The 15,424-nt window shown below is 34.9% G+C and overlaps 1 protein-coding gene across 1 annotated transcript in view; it reads right to left on the bottom strand.

Moving 5' to 3' along the window:
• Positions 1–1,137: 1,137 nt before the first annotated feature.
• Positions 1,138–15,424, bottom strand: part of CENPK (centromere protein K) — a 32,533-nt gene continuing 18,246 nt past the window's right edge. The window contains exons 5-10 of the mRNA XM_056324394.1: positions 11,466–11,512; positions 9,963–10,045; positions 9,750–9,845; positions 9,348–9,477; positions 4,973–5,023; positions 1,138–1,644 (exon numbers count right to left, since the gene is read on the bottom strand). Coding sequence (XP_056180369.1) covers positions 1,486–1,644; positions 4,973–5,023; positions 9,348–9,477; positions 9,750–9,845; positions 9,963–10,045; positions 11,466–11,512 — 566 coding nt within the window. The 3' untranslated portion in view covers positions 1,138–1,485. The remainder of the gene's footprint in view (positions 1,645–4,972; positions 5,024–9,347; positions 9,478–9,749; positions 9,846–9,962; positions 10,046–11,465; positions 11,513–15,424) is intronic.

Below are 15,424 nucleotides of genomic sequence, written 5' to 3'. Positions count from 1 at the left end.
GCCTAAGGAGGCCCACAAAGATGATCAGGGGGTACAGCACCTCCCATATGAGGACAGGCTGAAAGAGTTGGCACTGTTCAGCCTAGAGAAGGCTCCAGGGAGCCCTTGTAGCAGCCCTCCAGCGCTTAAAGGGGGCCTACAGGAAAAATGGGGAGGGACTCTTTTACCAGGGACCTTAGTGATGGGACAAGGGTTAATGGTTCTAAACTGAAAGAGGGTACATTTAGACTAGATGTTAGGAAGAAATCCTTTGTGGTGAGGGTGGTGAGACACTGGAACAGGCTGCCCAGAGCTGCTGTGGGTGCCCCATCCCTGGCAGTGCTCAAGGCCAGGCTGGATGGGGCTTGGAGCAACCTGGGCTAGTGGAAGGTGTCCCTGCCCATGGCAGGGGCGTTGGAACTAGATGGTCTTTAAGGTCCCTTCCAACCCAAACCACTACATGATTCTATACAACCCTTTATTTTTCTCTGAACTGAAATATCATTAAAGTTACTACTCCAATAAACTGAAATCTGGTTAATGAAAGGCATATTGTATTTCCCAAGATTACAGACACTGTAGATAAGGCAAGAGCAGAATTTTGTGCACCCATGGCCTGCAGTAACAAGGGCTATAAAAAAGCAATTAGAATGACACAGAATGGCAGCATTTATCTAGAAGGTGTCAATTGACATAACTTCAAAACTGTAGAAATCAACAGAACAGGGATTTGTTAAAAACCTTGATAAACTAGATTTGAAGAAGTCTGAACAGATACTGTTAGCCAACACAGCATAACACAGTACAGGTTCTTTAGGAAGTACCCAGCTGTACAGTTGCACACTCAACATTTGCAGTCTGTTGCACAGCTTTCCTAACAGTTTATCTTAAAGCCAAAAAATTTTTTCAGAAAAAAACCACCACCACCACCCCCCACAATCCTGAAATGATACTTCACTGTTAATTCCAAATGTTTGCAAGGCTACATACAGGAGGAGCTACTAAGTGAGTTATTTCAAACTTCACCTCTGCAGAGTACAACAAAATACTCAAGAAAATTAAAAAAGTTAGAGTTAAAACCATCTAAGAAGTTAAAATGAAAGTGATACATTAAATAAGATTGTAAAAGTAAAAAAATTAAAAAGCAAGACCAGTTGATTTAATTTTAATCTTTTATTTGCCCATTACCTGAATTTGCATCTTCTTAAAGCAGCTAAAAAACCCCTTTACAATGCATCACTTGCCATGAAACGAAAAGCTAACGGTTCCCTAATGTAATTAATGTTAATTACATGTAATGTTTCTAACAGTTAAGGTAGAAATTTTAATCTTTTTTTTCGTATTTCACTATCTGACCAAATACACAGTTAATAATAAAGAATAATAATCCAATAAGAAAAGGTTGCTGATAATAAAAAAAGCTCATCATAGAACCCAAGTATGACTTAGCCCCCAAGTAAATGTACTGGTGCTTTGTTTTGTGTTAAAGTAAACAGGTATGTCATGCTATATGTGAAAGGCTTCTAGGCGCATTCTGTTTGGATCTTCCGGATGTCTCAGGGCAATTCCATATCGCAGCAGCAGCTCAACGTAAGGTGGCCAGAATGAGTCATTGATTGTTACATAGGGTTCATGTGGCCTGTGCATTAATTGTTCTATGAGAATCTGGAAAACCAAAAAGGTAAGATTTAGGAAATGAACACACAACTAGATTTTTATCTCCTTTAACCAAATTTCTACAAATTGTTGTAACGAGACACTTATGTAGGCAATATATGAAATACAAGACCTGTTCAAGGCAGAAGTGAAATTAAGAACTTCCAATTAACTTAACATCTTTTTTGATGTAAAACTTAGAGAATGAGAATTCTCCTTTTATCCAGACTAATTTTGTCACAATCTGTCAAAAAAATCTTAGTGGATTTTTGACAGTAAATGCGTAAAAAATCTGAACATGAAGGTTCCTTATATATTTAATCTTTAAATCAGCATCTGTTAAGATTAAAAGCATTAACTAAGAGGGAAAGCTAGATTTTTTGAAATCTCTAGCTCAAAACCAAATAGTATTTCTCCCTCACTTTCAGATTTTAGCAAAGAATGTCCATCTTAGATTTTTTTTCTAAATTTCACCTCACTAATAAGCTACCAAACAAAAAAAAGGTATTACATTAGGAATTCTTTTTCCTGTATTTCATAGAATCACAGAATCATTTAGGTTGGAAAAGACCTTTGAGATCATCAAGTCCAACCGCTAACCCAGGACTGCCAAGTCCATCACTAAACCATGTCCCTAAGCACTGCATCTACATGTTTTTTTGAGTGTCTTCAGGGGTGGTGATTCCACCATGTCCCTGGGCAGCCTGTTCCAATGCCTGTTCCAATGCTTCAACAAAAAAGTTTTTTCTAATATCCAACCTAAACTTCACCTGGTACAACCTGAGGTTGATTCCTCTTGTCCTGTTGGTTGTTACCCAAGAGTGGAGACTTATCCCCACCTGCCTACAACCTCTTTCAGGCACTTGTAAAAAGCAATAAGGTCTCCCCTGAGACTCCTTTTCTCCCAGCTAAACAACCCCAGTTCCCTCAGCTGCTCCTCATAAGGCTCATGTCCTTCTGTAGGTAGTGTTAGAAATAAGTAAGTCTGCACCTGTGAAAAACTAATCACCATAGTCCTACTTTTAACTTCACTATGTTTGCACATCCAATCTTTTTTTGCTCATCTCATAAATGGAGTATTCAAATTCTTAATATCACTTCTTGTTTGGGCATGACAAGCACCTTAAACAATTAATCTCCTCTTGATAGTTTCTTACTCCTTTGTTCCTTGTCTATGTATAGAATTAATTAATGGAGGTAAAAACAAAGATCAGTTTTGACCTTCTTTTTCTGATCTTGGAGACCATGTTTATGCCCTCATAATACTGCTCATGGGGAATACTACACACATTACACATGAAATAATCTTACTCACCCCATGGTACTCTCTCCGTTTATCACAGATATTTCACCTTTCTACACAGAACTTCTAAATGTTATAGCTTCCCCACTTTCAGTAGGTACAAAATATTCTATCTGCCTCTATCGCTGAAGAAAACCTCAAAATCCTTCACCACCAGACTTTACTCTTCTTTCACCCACTGCTATTAAAAAAAATAAAATACTGCTCTTTTTTCCAGAACATTCCAAATAATTTTTCCAGTTTATGTCTTTTCTACTTACCTGCCCCAATTCTAAGTATTTCCTCCAAACACATCATTTTAGATGAATTGTTACTTAGCTTTTTCTGACATTAGATATTCCAAAATAACCTTTATGGCTGTAACTACATACTTTTGTATTGTAAGCAGCCTTTCAAATCTTAAAATAGTTCATTAAATTCTCAATCAGAAAGGAATAATTATCTAACTGTTTGCAAGGAAAAGAATTACTACATCTGTAAAAAATTACAGCTCTTTACAGGAATAAAAATTATATATATACATAAATATAAGAGTATAATAAAAATTCTGAGGTTTGCATGAGAAAAAGAGTTTACTGCTTGCTTACTACTTACACTAGTTTAATGATGTACTGATATACCTAAATAATATAAATGCACACACCTAGCTTGTCAAAGTGGATTTATTAAAAACGTACACTTCCATTACTTAACAAACATGCACATGGAGATCGAGGAAACATGGTTAGGAACATATTTACTGATTGTAATTCTGTGAATAAATCACTGTTGCAACATCAAATTCTAAATCTGGAATTATAATACAAAGATGACATTGCATTTGTCTCTTCAAGAAACTATTATCTGTATTTAAGAAAATACTGTTGAAACTTAACAGGGACTTGAAGCTAGAGCCAAGCTCAAGGAAAAAAACTCCCATACAACAAAGATAACTATCTTGGCATAAACTGTCAATGTTACTTAAAACTAAAAGAAAGTCTGGATTTTTGGAAGACTTTGGAAATCAGACACTACTTCTACATGTTCACATTATGAGGAGATTAACAGTATCAGGAACATATGAAGGAAATTGTAAAGCATTAGAAGAGCTTTAAAATTCTAATCGCATAGGGAACATGGCTATTTTAAAATCTGCTTTCAAGCTCTGCCTAATTTGGCATTAATAGGCATTCTGAGATGCTTGAAGCATATGAAATTATTTTGAAGATTAAGCCCAATGTCTGAGCTTTAAAAACTACAACTATGTCATAGTGACTAGATCATAGTACCTTAATGCCAGAAAGTTGTTCATCAAGTTTTCCCTCTGGAACAAATTTTTTATCCCAGGGAGGTCTTATATATAGATGCTTACAACGTGAAGAGTAAGGATGGAGGAGGAATAGGAAATTTCACTTCAAATGCTACATTTAACACAAGAAGGAACAATGCTAGTGAAAAGATTTTTAATGCTCCTTCAAAATTATGTTTTGCAATTCAAATTCATAAATTGCACTGTGATAAAAATATATATGAAGTAATGCTGGCATACTTATAAAATCAATTAGAAATGCATGAAACTGACTCATTGATTTCCTCATACACAACGATAATCCTGTTAACATACAAGTATACAGACAGATTGGCCCTTCTGACTGCTATTGTGCTGTATTTCAGAAATACTTTCAATGAAACAGTACAAAATATAGCATGAAATGGAACAACTGATTTTTTGTTAAGCATAGCATTTGTCTCCCCTAATATGAGCCATTAAGACTCATAAAACTTCTTTAAAATAATCATTACAAAATAAAGAAATATGGGATAATCATTCTTCAGTTTAAGCTGAAGATTAGTTATCTAAATTACTACCACCTCTCTTGTAAAAAGTCGGGGGTTTAATTTGAAAGGAATTAAAACAGACATATGACAGAAGTAATAAACATTCTACTTTTCAACTATCTTAGCCGTACATCATATACTGTTATCTTAATGTATTACGATCAGATCGGACTATTGGAAAATCCTCTGAATCTCTATGTAACAAAACCATCTTACCTCCAAAATTTTATGCAGCGTTATCAGTTCTGCAGCTGGCTTCTCAGAATTCTGCAAAGACAACCACCCCCCCAGCCAAATTAACAAAACCTAAAACTAAATAGTTACAAAAAATGTTAACTGACAAAGAAAAACAACAACACAGTTACTTTATTGCATAGTATACAACACATGAAGACTTTTACTTTAATTCAGTCTTGACAGAAACACAAGATAACATTTAAATCTACCAGTTCAATATCATAACACTCCAAATGTAACATTTTTTGAATTATTTATTAAAAAAAGTTCTCAAGTGATCGTAGCATATCTACCTGGGTTTACATTTAAATAAAACCAAGTACATCATATTTATAATGCAGTACAGTGCAAACCATTCTATGAGTACAATGTTAGGCATAGCTTAAGAATCATTAAAAATTTCGGAAGAAAAAAAAGTCTTTGATAAAATATCATTAGAAAATTACTTTTTTTCATTTGTAGCAACTGCCTAAGAATTCCTTAGGCAGCAACGCCAACAAAACTGCTTATGCTGTTGCACGGTGAAGCTGATTCTTTTGTTTTTCAATTTTATTCTTTTCCCCCATTCACTCCACATTCAACAAAACAAAGGAGATAATACAGCACTGGTGGCTGCTCACTCAGCACTGCTGTTGCATATATGAATTTAAGTCCTAAGATATTAACAGCTGTGCAGCATCTTACACATACTCCACTTCTGGAACAGAAGAATACATGCAATAAAGAAGAATTTGTGATAGGCAAGTGCTGGCTCCTTTTTTGCAGTTGTAGTTCTTAATATTCTTCCTTCAAAAATGCTAAATAATGCCTAATTTTTTGCCTTTATCTTGATACTAGGCTGAACAAACAGAATCTATGCTAAGAAGTTGCTAAAGGTTCCTTAGCACAATCATGAAGATACTTTGTTATTTCTCTGACCAAAAATACTACTACCTAACTTAGGTAGTGGGTTCAATATTAATGTTTCGAAGTTGAAATTAGGTTATGACTTCAGTAATTAATTACTAACACTGATATATAAAGAACAAAATTCTAGGGATATTAGTGTGAAGAGGATCGCACTCTCACAGAACTAGGTTTATAATATACATTGTATATATTGTTTTGTAAAATTGTATTACTTAGATATTTTAAGTGTTAACAATATAATAAATATCTCCAATTAATTAATGCTCATGAAGTCACTTTTAAGCAGGATGCTCAGCATTTATTTATTTAACCTGAACAGTACCACATATCACAGCACTCTCCAAACTAGCCAGCTGCAACAAGGTCTTTTTACTATCTCATACCAACATTCTCTTCATACAGTTCCTCTGCTGCCCTCTCCTCATCCCGGGCATGCATTCTCCCTTCTCTTGCTTCTTCTTTTCTCTGCTTCCTCCTCGGCGGCTCTCCCTTCACTGGCTCTCAACCCCTTAACAGAACCAGCCACAGCTGCACCTTATCTACATGGGCCAACCCGCTGCCCCTGACGCCAACCACAGCTGTATGTTATCAATGCTAATTAACCCAGCTTCATTCCTCTACACCACATTCTCCCTTCCCTGAGATAGACTGGCATAAAAAATATTCCTCAACATATGACATTTTGTATTTCTTACCTTGAGAAAAAATGTGCCTCAATCAGAGATTTAAAATGCAAGATAATTCTTACCACAATCCCTACCTATAGTAAAGGTGCGGGCCATGGCAACAGAATCTAACCTGAGCTGCTGTGACTCAGTCTTCCCTCCCACTTCCAATCCCAGATGCAGATGCCTGGTGAAAGGAGGGTGAGGCTGGGGGTAGTTCACACTACTCTGCAGCTGTGCCCTACACTCACGCAGAACTACAGAACACAAGAAGCTTCCATGAAATGAAGTAAAATTACTGATGTACAGAGGTGAGAGTCTGGTGCTGCCAGACTACTGAACCAAGCTGATGATAGATGTGAATACCATGTTCCTCCAAATCAAGGTAGCTGCAAATTTCATTGCTAATGCTGACAATTTGTGTTTGCCGACAATAAAGAAAACAATATAGGTGAAAATGACCGTGTCTCCTGCCTTCACAGTTAATCACTTAGATGCAGATTACAGAGGACCTGCAGCTGAGCCACTGAGATGCAACTGAGTCAAAAGATACAGGAAGCAACTATAGATTCACAACGAGTGAAAGGGAAAAGACTTGTCAGAAAACAAACTGTGTTTAAGGGTTCAGGAAATGCATAAATAAAATAAAAACTAAGACAAGACCTTGCTTCAAAATTTATCGAAATAATTTATACATTTAAGTAAAATAAATAAAGAAAGAAAGATAGAAGGTGCGCTTCTGTGAGCAGGGGAAGGGTTGACTAATCCCAAACACCTTGGGTGATTATTTCTTTCTTTAGATTTTAGTAAGGAAAATTGCATGGAAGAGAGATGAAGGCAGGGTAGCTAATAAGAATTTCTGACAGTATAACAGAGGCTGAGAAAATTCAAGCAGTTGATTTTGCTCTGGGGTGGGAGACTTTTACATAAAACTTTACTCATAATTCTGGAACATACACATGAATTCACCATTTCTTGTATTTAAAACACAGCTGGATATGACCATGAGCACCTCAATCCACCTTTGACATTGGCACTACCTTGGTGATGGTGTTGGAATGGAAGCTCTAGAGGCCAATTCCAGCCTTTATTTTTCTATGACATCACATAAATGGGAGCAAAAACATCGACATATCTCATTGTAGAAGAAGTATTTTTAAGGAAATAATAATGATACATATGAGAAAAATGGACAATTACTTAAAATGTGTCTGGGAAAGTCATTAATGTTTGAAGAGGCATGTCCTAGAACAATTGTAAGATGAAGAACCACCAGCACAGGTTCCCAGCAATAGGGAGATGACATATCAGGCTGACTGAAAGGTGACTGTTCATTAAATCCCTGAAGCTTTTATTTCTTAATGTTGGAACAAAATGTATCATATTTAGTAACAGGAGGAAACTGGAAAGCATCGATATGCAGAACTAAGATATAATAGAGTAAGTTGTTCGAAGATGGTTAAATAAGACTTTGAAAATGGACATGATGCCTTGAAAGGCTCTATTTGGTATTTTTATATACAAAATATGTACTTCTGTGCAAAACCAAGACTTTCTTTAATTAAAAGCTCAGGATTCATCAGTTGGAAATAACAGGAAGAAAGTCACTGGTGTCATTAAGTGTTTTTGTAGTGACTGTGATCTAGTAGTTTTATTTATAATATTGATTTTTACCAGGTTCCAAAACAGATGAATCCAAGTGGAACCAAACATAGAAAATGAGTATTATTAGGATAATCCAGGGAATTGAAAAAAAATGTCTTACAGGAGAAGAACAAGAACTAGCAAAGCTAGTTCAATTAGCAAAACAAAGAAAGAGAGGGTATAAGAATTTCTGACAGTATAACAGAGGCTGAGAAAATTAAATTCTATAAAAATATCAGGAGGAATAAACAATACTGGTATAAAAAATACATGGATCTGTAGTCAGACTTGAATAAATTTAGACTGGAAGTTCGGAGACATTTTCTAACCAGAGTGCTGAGGTACTAAAACAAACCCCAACAGAAACAGTAGTTACAAAAATAATTAGTTTTAAAATGGAGCAAAATGATAATATTAAAGAAATCACATTATGTGATTGTTTGAAATAATAGGGAAATGGATTAAAGAAATCACTTTCTATTTCTGAATTCTTAAGTGTGTCTGAAACAAAAATCCACCCCATCTTTTTTGTAGCTTTTTTTGTAACCTTCAAATAGTAATGGTAAGAGGTTTATTTTTACTGCAGACTTTGAATTTATCATGCAAAATACTCCCTGACTGTTGATTTTCCCTGAAGTTTTAAGATAATTTTTGGCCCAGTTTGCCTGATCAGAAACTGATGGTTAACATTCCAAACTACACTGTAATTATAAACACTTGTCCATATTATTGTTCCAAAAACATTGTTAAACAATTAAAATTTGCTTTGCCAAGGAAAATATGAATCCACTTGCCTAGTCCAGTAAAAAAGAAAATGGAATGATTTGGAGTGAACCCCTCACCATTTCTAAATTTGGCACAGCTTGCAGTTCAGTAAGAAATACAATACATTGCTACATATCTCATTGGGTAATGGATATATGCACTAAAAAAGAACATACTGAGCTGAGAACAGCCTTAAATAATAGAAAACCAACCTGAAAAGTATCAATTAAACCTTAAGGATCAGGTGTAAGAACTACACTTGTTCCAAAAATATAACTGCACATTCTGTGCTTGTGACTTCAAAAAGATATTGCATCTAATTAAGTGGAAATTAAACACTCAAAATGTAATAGTTATCAAGAAAATCTTACCTTTTTAGCACTTACACCTTCCTTTGGAAGGGGAAAATGTTCTTCTAGGAATTCCGTCAGAGCAATCAAGAGTTTGTTCTTAAAGGTCGTTACTTTCAAGATTTCATTTTGCAGTTCATCAATATCCGAACTAATAGTAAAACCACAGCAATAGAACATGAATTTTGATAAAATAATACAAAAGTTAAGTAACCCCCCCTTATTTTCTAGTGTTGTAAGTTCAACATCTTGAATCACAGGATATAAGCAGATAGCATTATTTTCTGTGTTACAAATACTGATTATTGAGTTATTTAACAAAAGAAGAAGTATGTTCTAAGACTTTGTTTGCTCATTTGCTCTTGATTTATTTAAACCTTTATTTAAATTCTTTAAAATAAAAACTCAACACTGTAGAAATACCTTTTTTGAGCAAGTTCAGCTTGGGCTTTTGTCTCTTCTTCCATTTTAGTAAGAAAATCTACTAACTGGTTCTGTTCCTCATGCCACTGCTGTTCTCTTTGCAACATGAAAAGTAGGGAATGGCACAAATTAAATAGTTTTCCCAGACAGTAAAAACCCCCAATGTGTCATAAAAAAGCTTACAGCACTCATAAATCCGAATTATTGTATTACCTTTTCAGATCTTCTTCCAGTTGTTTATTCTTTGACTCAGCTGCCGCGAGCACCATTTCAAGATTATCCTTTACAGCCTGCAACTATAAAAAAGTAAAAATAAACCTACAGATTGCAGGTAGCCCGGTCTGTAGTATTTGTTCTATGTAAGGTTACATCTGTAAATCTTGTAAGAATGGCCAAAATTATCTGCAGCTTCTTAAGAAATATGGCTATAGAGTGACACACTATTTTTAAATCCAGTTGGAGCTGTTTCAAGTGTCACTGTCACCAGTTGTTCATTAGTGTACTAATACTCTGTAAAACAACATTATTGTACCTGAAGCAGATTATGGAGTGCACACATGAACTGTGCACGTAATGAAAGACTGAGGAAAAAAACAGCAGCAGCACCAGAGCTGTGTTGTTTAAATCATTGCAGCTGCTTGCAACAATGAATCCATGCTAACTGCACCAACTTAAAATGTATAGCACTCAGAAAATAAAGATGCTGCAAAGACTAACTGCATCCATGAATTAAATGGTTCTCAGCAATATGGATATATTTGGGAGAGAAAAGAGGGAGAAATAGAGCTACGGCAGCCAGAAGCTCTACGTGCTGCTGAAGATTGAGAACAGTGGACTCTCAGTGGACTGGATGTTTCATTACTGCATTATGTTCTACAATGTAGTACTTCTAAGAGTTTGTTTTTTTAATATAAACCTATGATCTGGATGCATTCTGTCTCCTCCCATACAAACAATGAGAATTTTTTATTTGATATCATATATATATATAATGAGAATTAGCTCAAAGAAATAAAAATTGTGAAAATATATTCTGTATAAGCAAATATGCTTTATATATGCAACACCTGAAACAAAAAAATCTCAACAAAATAGGCCACAAAATGGGATATCAGATCAAACATGCCATACCAATACAGTCAAATGAAAGTGTATAACCAAACAACTTGTTAATAGTGACTCTTAACAGCAGTTGAGTTCCCTGTTGTGAGTGGTAATACAGGGAGGAAAGCTGCTAGGACGAAGAAAAGCCATAGCCACAGGAATATTCTCAGGTCATGTTGCATACCAAAGTCCAATCAACATAGTCTAAGACATCAATGTAATGTCTTACACTATATTCAAGAATGTCTTACCCTAAGACATTCTTGATTTGCTATTTCTTCCAAAGCTAGGAAGAACTCAACAAATTATTTTCAAATTATAACCACAGAACTCTAGATGTAAGAATACTGACTCTTCTCTGTAACACATAATGTTAGATTATTTCATATGAAGTATGAAATGCAATATATAAAACTTTCTGTTTAGAAGATCATTCATTACAACCAGGAAATATTAGTAGTTATAATACAAGGGAAGAAAAACATTAGAACAACAATGCCAGTATCTTAGCAGTAGTCCACCACATGAGTAGTCATAGGAAAATGCAACAACTGTATACACTTTTTTTTCCCAACATAATTGTATTACTTCTTAACAAACAAAAAGACTTACCTCTTTTTGTCCTAATGCTGATAGCATACCTGGATTAGTAGAAATTACTGAAAAATAAAATTAATTGGTTTATTCACATTGGATGATACAGACTTGTGTATACCAAAAGGCAGGTCAGCTAGACACAAACTTGTGTATCCTCTGAAAAACTAGTTTGGTTGTCAGCAGCAGTTTACCATTTTGTGGTGTCCTGCTGGGCTAATCCATTGTCACTTTTCAGCAAGTCAAATTAGACTGAAATAAGTGTGGTGTTAATGTTTCTGCATTCTTTTTTATACCTGAACTAGCTCAGGTATGTAAGTATAGGTACATAATGCTGAAATGTGAAGTACAGTCATACTTCAAAGTAAGCAAGCCTGATTTTTTTCAGTGGTATCCATCAACATTACCAATGTGGGCAATCAAATTCTTCCAGTCTTCCAATTCCCTGTTAAACAGCCTCCCACCAAATGCTTGATCAGGATTGGAAAACCTATCATATTTAAAGAACTTAAAAAGCATGTAACAATCCTTAGTGTTCACAAGCATGGCTACATGCAAGGAGAAGAAAGGCCCTAAAAGGCCAACATCCTAACTCCAACCCTAAGCAACAGCAGTACTTAAGGTACGGTACTATTCAGGGATGTGGTAATGTTCCCCAGAATGCTCTTGCAAAACGCAGTGATTTAAGGCTCACAGATCTTCTGAATAAAAAGCAAATTATTGGATTTAACAGCCTTCAATGGACTCCAATCAATTCTCAGATCCATGTTAACTTCCAGCATCTGCATAAACACATGAATTTTGAAAGAGTGAAGCATTTGGACCTATTAACAGGATAAACGAAAGCTACTCTAACAGATATAAATCTTAGGATGATTGGAACATTTTTTGCCCAAGCTTGGGTTCTGAATCTCTGATCTTAAAAACAATTACTTCAATAATAGCTTTTCCTTTAACAAAAAGGAAGCCCCTTATCTGTCTCAGAACAGCATTAAATATCTCCTAAATACAATACAGTTGATTTCATAAATTTATAAAAGTACTATTTTTTAATAAAGTAACTTTGTTGTTTTAATCTCCACAAATTTTGAGAAGCATTAAATTAGTAGTTTTAAAAGCAGCATTTGTTTCAAGATGAAAATCAGCAAAACCACTGATATAAAAATGCATTAAATTACATGTCACAAAAAAACCCTTTTACTTAGAGAATTGCTGTCTCTAAATCCTGAAACAAAATTTGAATAGAGGGTTCCCAAATTAAGCTTATGGTTAAGAGCTATGGGAGGTGGTGTCATGAACAAGTGTTCAGGTTAAGTTGCTTAAAGCAGAGTAGCCCAGAGGAGAGGGCAAGATGTACTACCGCAATGGTCTGTGCTATTATAAGAGCAAGATTTCTTTAATGACATGAATATCCTACATACATGATAAAATTAATTAGTGTGCTTTTATTTGCATTCACTGGTGTATATGAAGAAAACCATACAACTCTTTCCTCCGCCACGCCCACTGTGATTATTGTGAGTCCTCACTATCTGGAATTACCTATTTCTACTATTGCTTTGTAGCACGTCTTGACTTTTAGATATATAATCATGATGATGTGCTTCCTAGTCAATATTCATATTGTGTGTCAGAATAGGCCACATCTTCCTCAGAAAGAAATCACTAACCCTAATTTAGTGAAGGAACAGCGCAGATCTAAGACACTAGGACAACACATTTGTTTATGGCAGCTGCTACTGTCAAGAACACAGATTGCTCAATCTACTGTCAGTTAAAGCTTTTTCAGTTATGAATCATGATAAAACTTTTTCAGTTATGCATCATTACACTTGCAAAAATCAAATGTCACACAATTGCCTAGTGATACAGAATACAAGTAAGAAAAATGCTACCAAATGCTAGGAAAGTAAAAGCAACTACTATGCACATGTTTATACAGGAATTTCTATTAAACTAAGAGGAGTTTGGCAGAATAGTGATATTTTGCAAAGAAAAATAGGAATTATGCAGGGACCACAACTATTTCATATGGTATAAAATATGGTTGCTTCCACTTCCTTATTTTGCAAAGGTGAAAGTTAAATTCTATTTTTATGAGCCAAATGACTGTTAGAAAGTTTTAATTCAGCTGATTTAGCAGCTCTAGAGCTACATAAATAATACTGGAAACTGAGAGAACAAGAAACTAAAATAAAACCTTTTCAAAAATAAAATTTGCATTGTGGATTCAAGTCTATTTGCCAACATTGTGCCCAAAGAAATGTAGGACTGCCAAGTTATAACCTCTGAAAATAAGTTTTAAAATTGAAATGCTGACAGGCTCTCATTTACAAGAAATGAACTGGCCATTACTAAAAGCAGAAACCAAAGTAACAAGACAGACTAACATTCATACTCTTATTAATAAATTGTATGAAACTAGTATTTCTGTTATTCCTATTTAGATACACCTCATTTTCACACAGCCACTGCAACTCTGTTCAAATTCTCAGCAGCAACTTTTTTTCTTCCCTCAGAAAGGTAGCCAAAAAGGCAAACCTTTGGCTGCAAAATATTATTTGCATTTTAATATGCACAGATCATTTCTCTAGTACAAAATTAAGATTTCTAATAATAAATCTTATCACCTGGGAACAAGTAAGAATGGTTGAGCAAAGCAAGTCAGCAAGCCAGTAAAAATAGGTCAAGACCCAAGAATATTTTTAAGCAAATAGCTTAAAGTTTAAAATAATTAGATATTTTAGTAAGGAAACCTAACATCTCCAGGTATTTTACCCAGATAAAAACTGTAGGCGATTTCAAATAATCTGCTTTAAGACAGCAGCCTATTCATGAAAAGCACCCAAAAATCAGTATTTCCCAAATTCGTTCAATGTCACATTTTTGGTTTACATACCTGTAAGAAGCATTTGAGGTTGACCATTCTTAGAGATAGGCTTACAAAGCATATGAACTATGATTTTATTCCAATAGGGCAAAAAAATTCTATTTATAAGAAGACATTTTTTTGCCGGCTCCTATTAATTGGTCACCATATGCAGCAAGTATATGAACTTTGAAAGAAGCTGGAAGTGACTTTAATGCTCATCTCAAAATGCTTTCTGATTTGGCCAAATGCCAAAATACTGGAAATCACCATTTGCTGTCTAAAACACATTCCTATCATTTTGTAAACAATAAAAACCCCAAGCCTCTCCTGACATTAAAATACTCAAATTAGTCATTTTAAGATTAATTAGTAAGTTTTACTGGGTTGAAAGGTGCTAATGGGTCCTTGACAGGAGACATAACAGTGAGTACTACTTGAATACTTATGATAGTGTAGTGTGAACTGTTTCAGAAGTCTCCAAATGGGACATCTGAAAAAACAGATTACTCTCACATAGATTCTGAATGGTTTTATTTTCAGTGTCTGGCCACATCAGCCTTGCAACAGAGTGAAATCAGTCACTAGTCAGCACTAATACTTACGTATAAAAAGAATTTTGAAGAACTGAGGAATTTATACCTTCTGACTGATAACACCTAACAAATACAAAAGCTAGCACTTGTTTCAGTGGCTTGTGCTTCTCGGGATCAATAAGTGATCTGTGTTCCTGTGTTAAAATAAACTGATGTGTCTTTTCCCACCTTTCCTTAACCCAAAAGCTCTGATCCCTGTTAAATCCAAGACTAGTATTTTATTACAGTGTAATGGACTTACCACTAAAGGTTTACTTCAAAGTTTCAGCTAGTATTATCATAATACAACACACTTTTGTGAAGTATTAATAAAAAAACCCCCAACACTAAAGGAGGTATGATTGAAAACATGTCTGGGTAAATTACCGTGAGTTTATTAGCAATACTTGCAAATACTTGCTTGTTTTCATAATGAATTAATAGGAGTTAGTTTAGCACTGCATAAACAGTACCACTAGAAGGAAGACAAAACTAGATGATGCTTCCTAGTTCCTTCCTCTTGTTAGTGCCCC

Source organism: Falco biarmicus, chromosome Z, assembly GCF_023638135.1.
Source record: "Falco biarmicus isolate bFalBia1 chromosome Z, bFalBia1.pri, whole genome shotgun sequence".
Classification (NCBI taxonomy): domain Eukaryota; kingdom Metazoa; phylum Chordata; class Aves; order Falconiformes; family Falconidae; genus Falco; species Falco biarmicus.
This window is presented reverse-complemented; position numbering and strand designations above follow the sequence as displayed.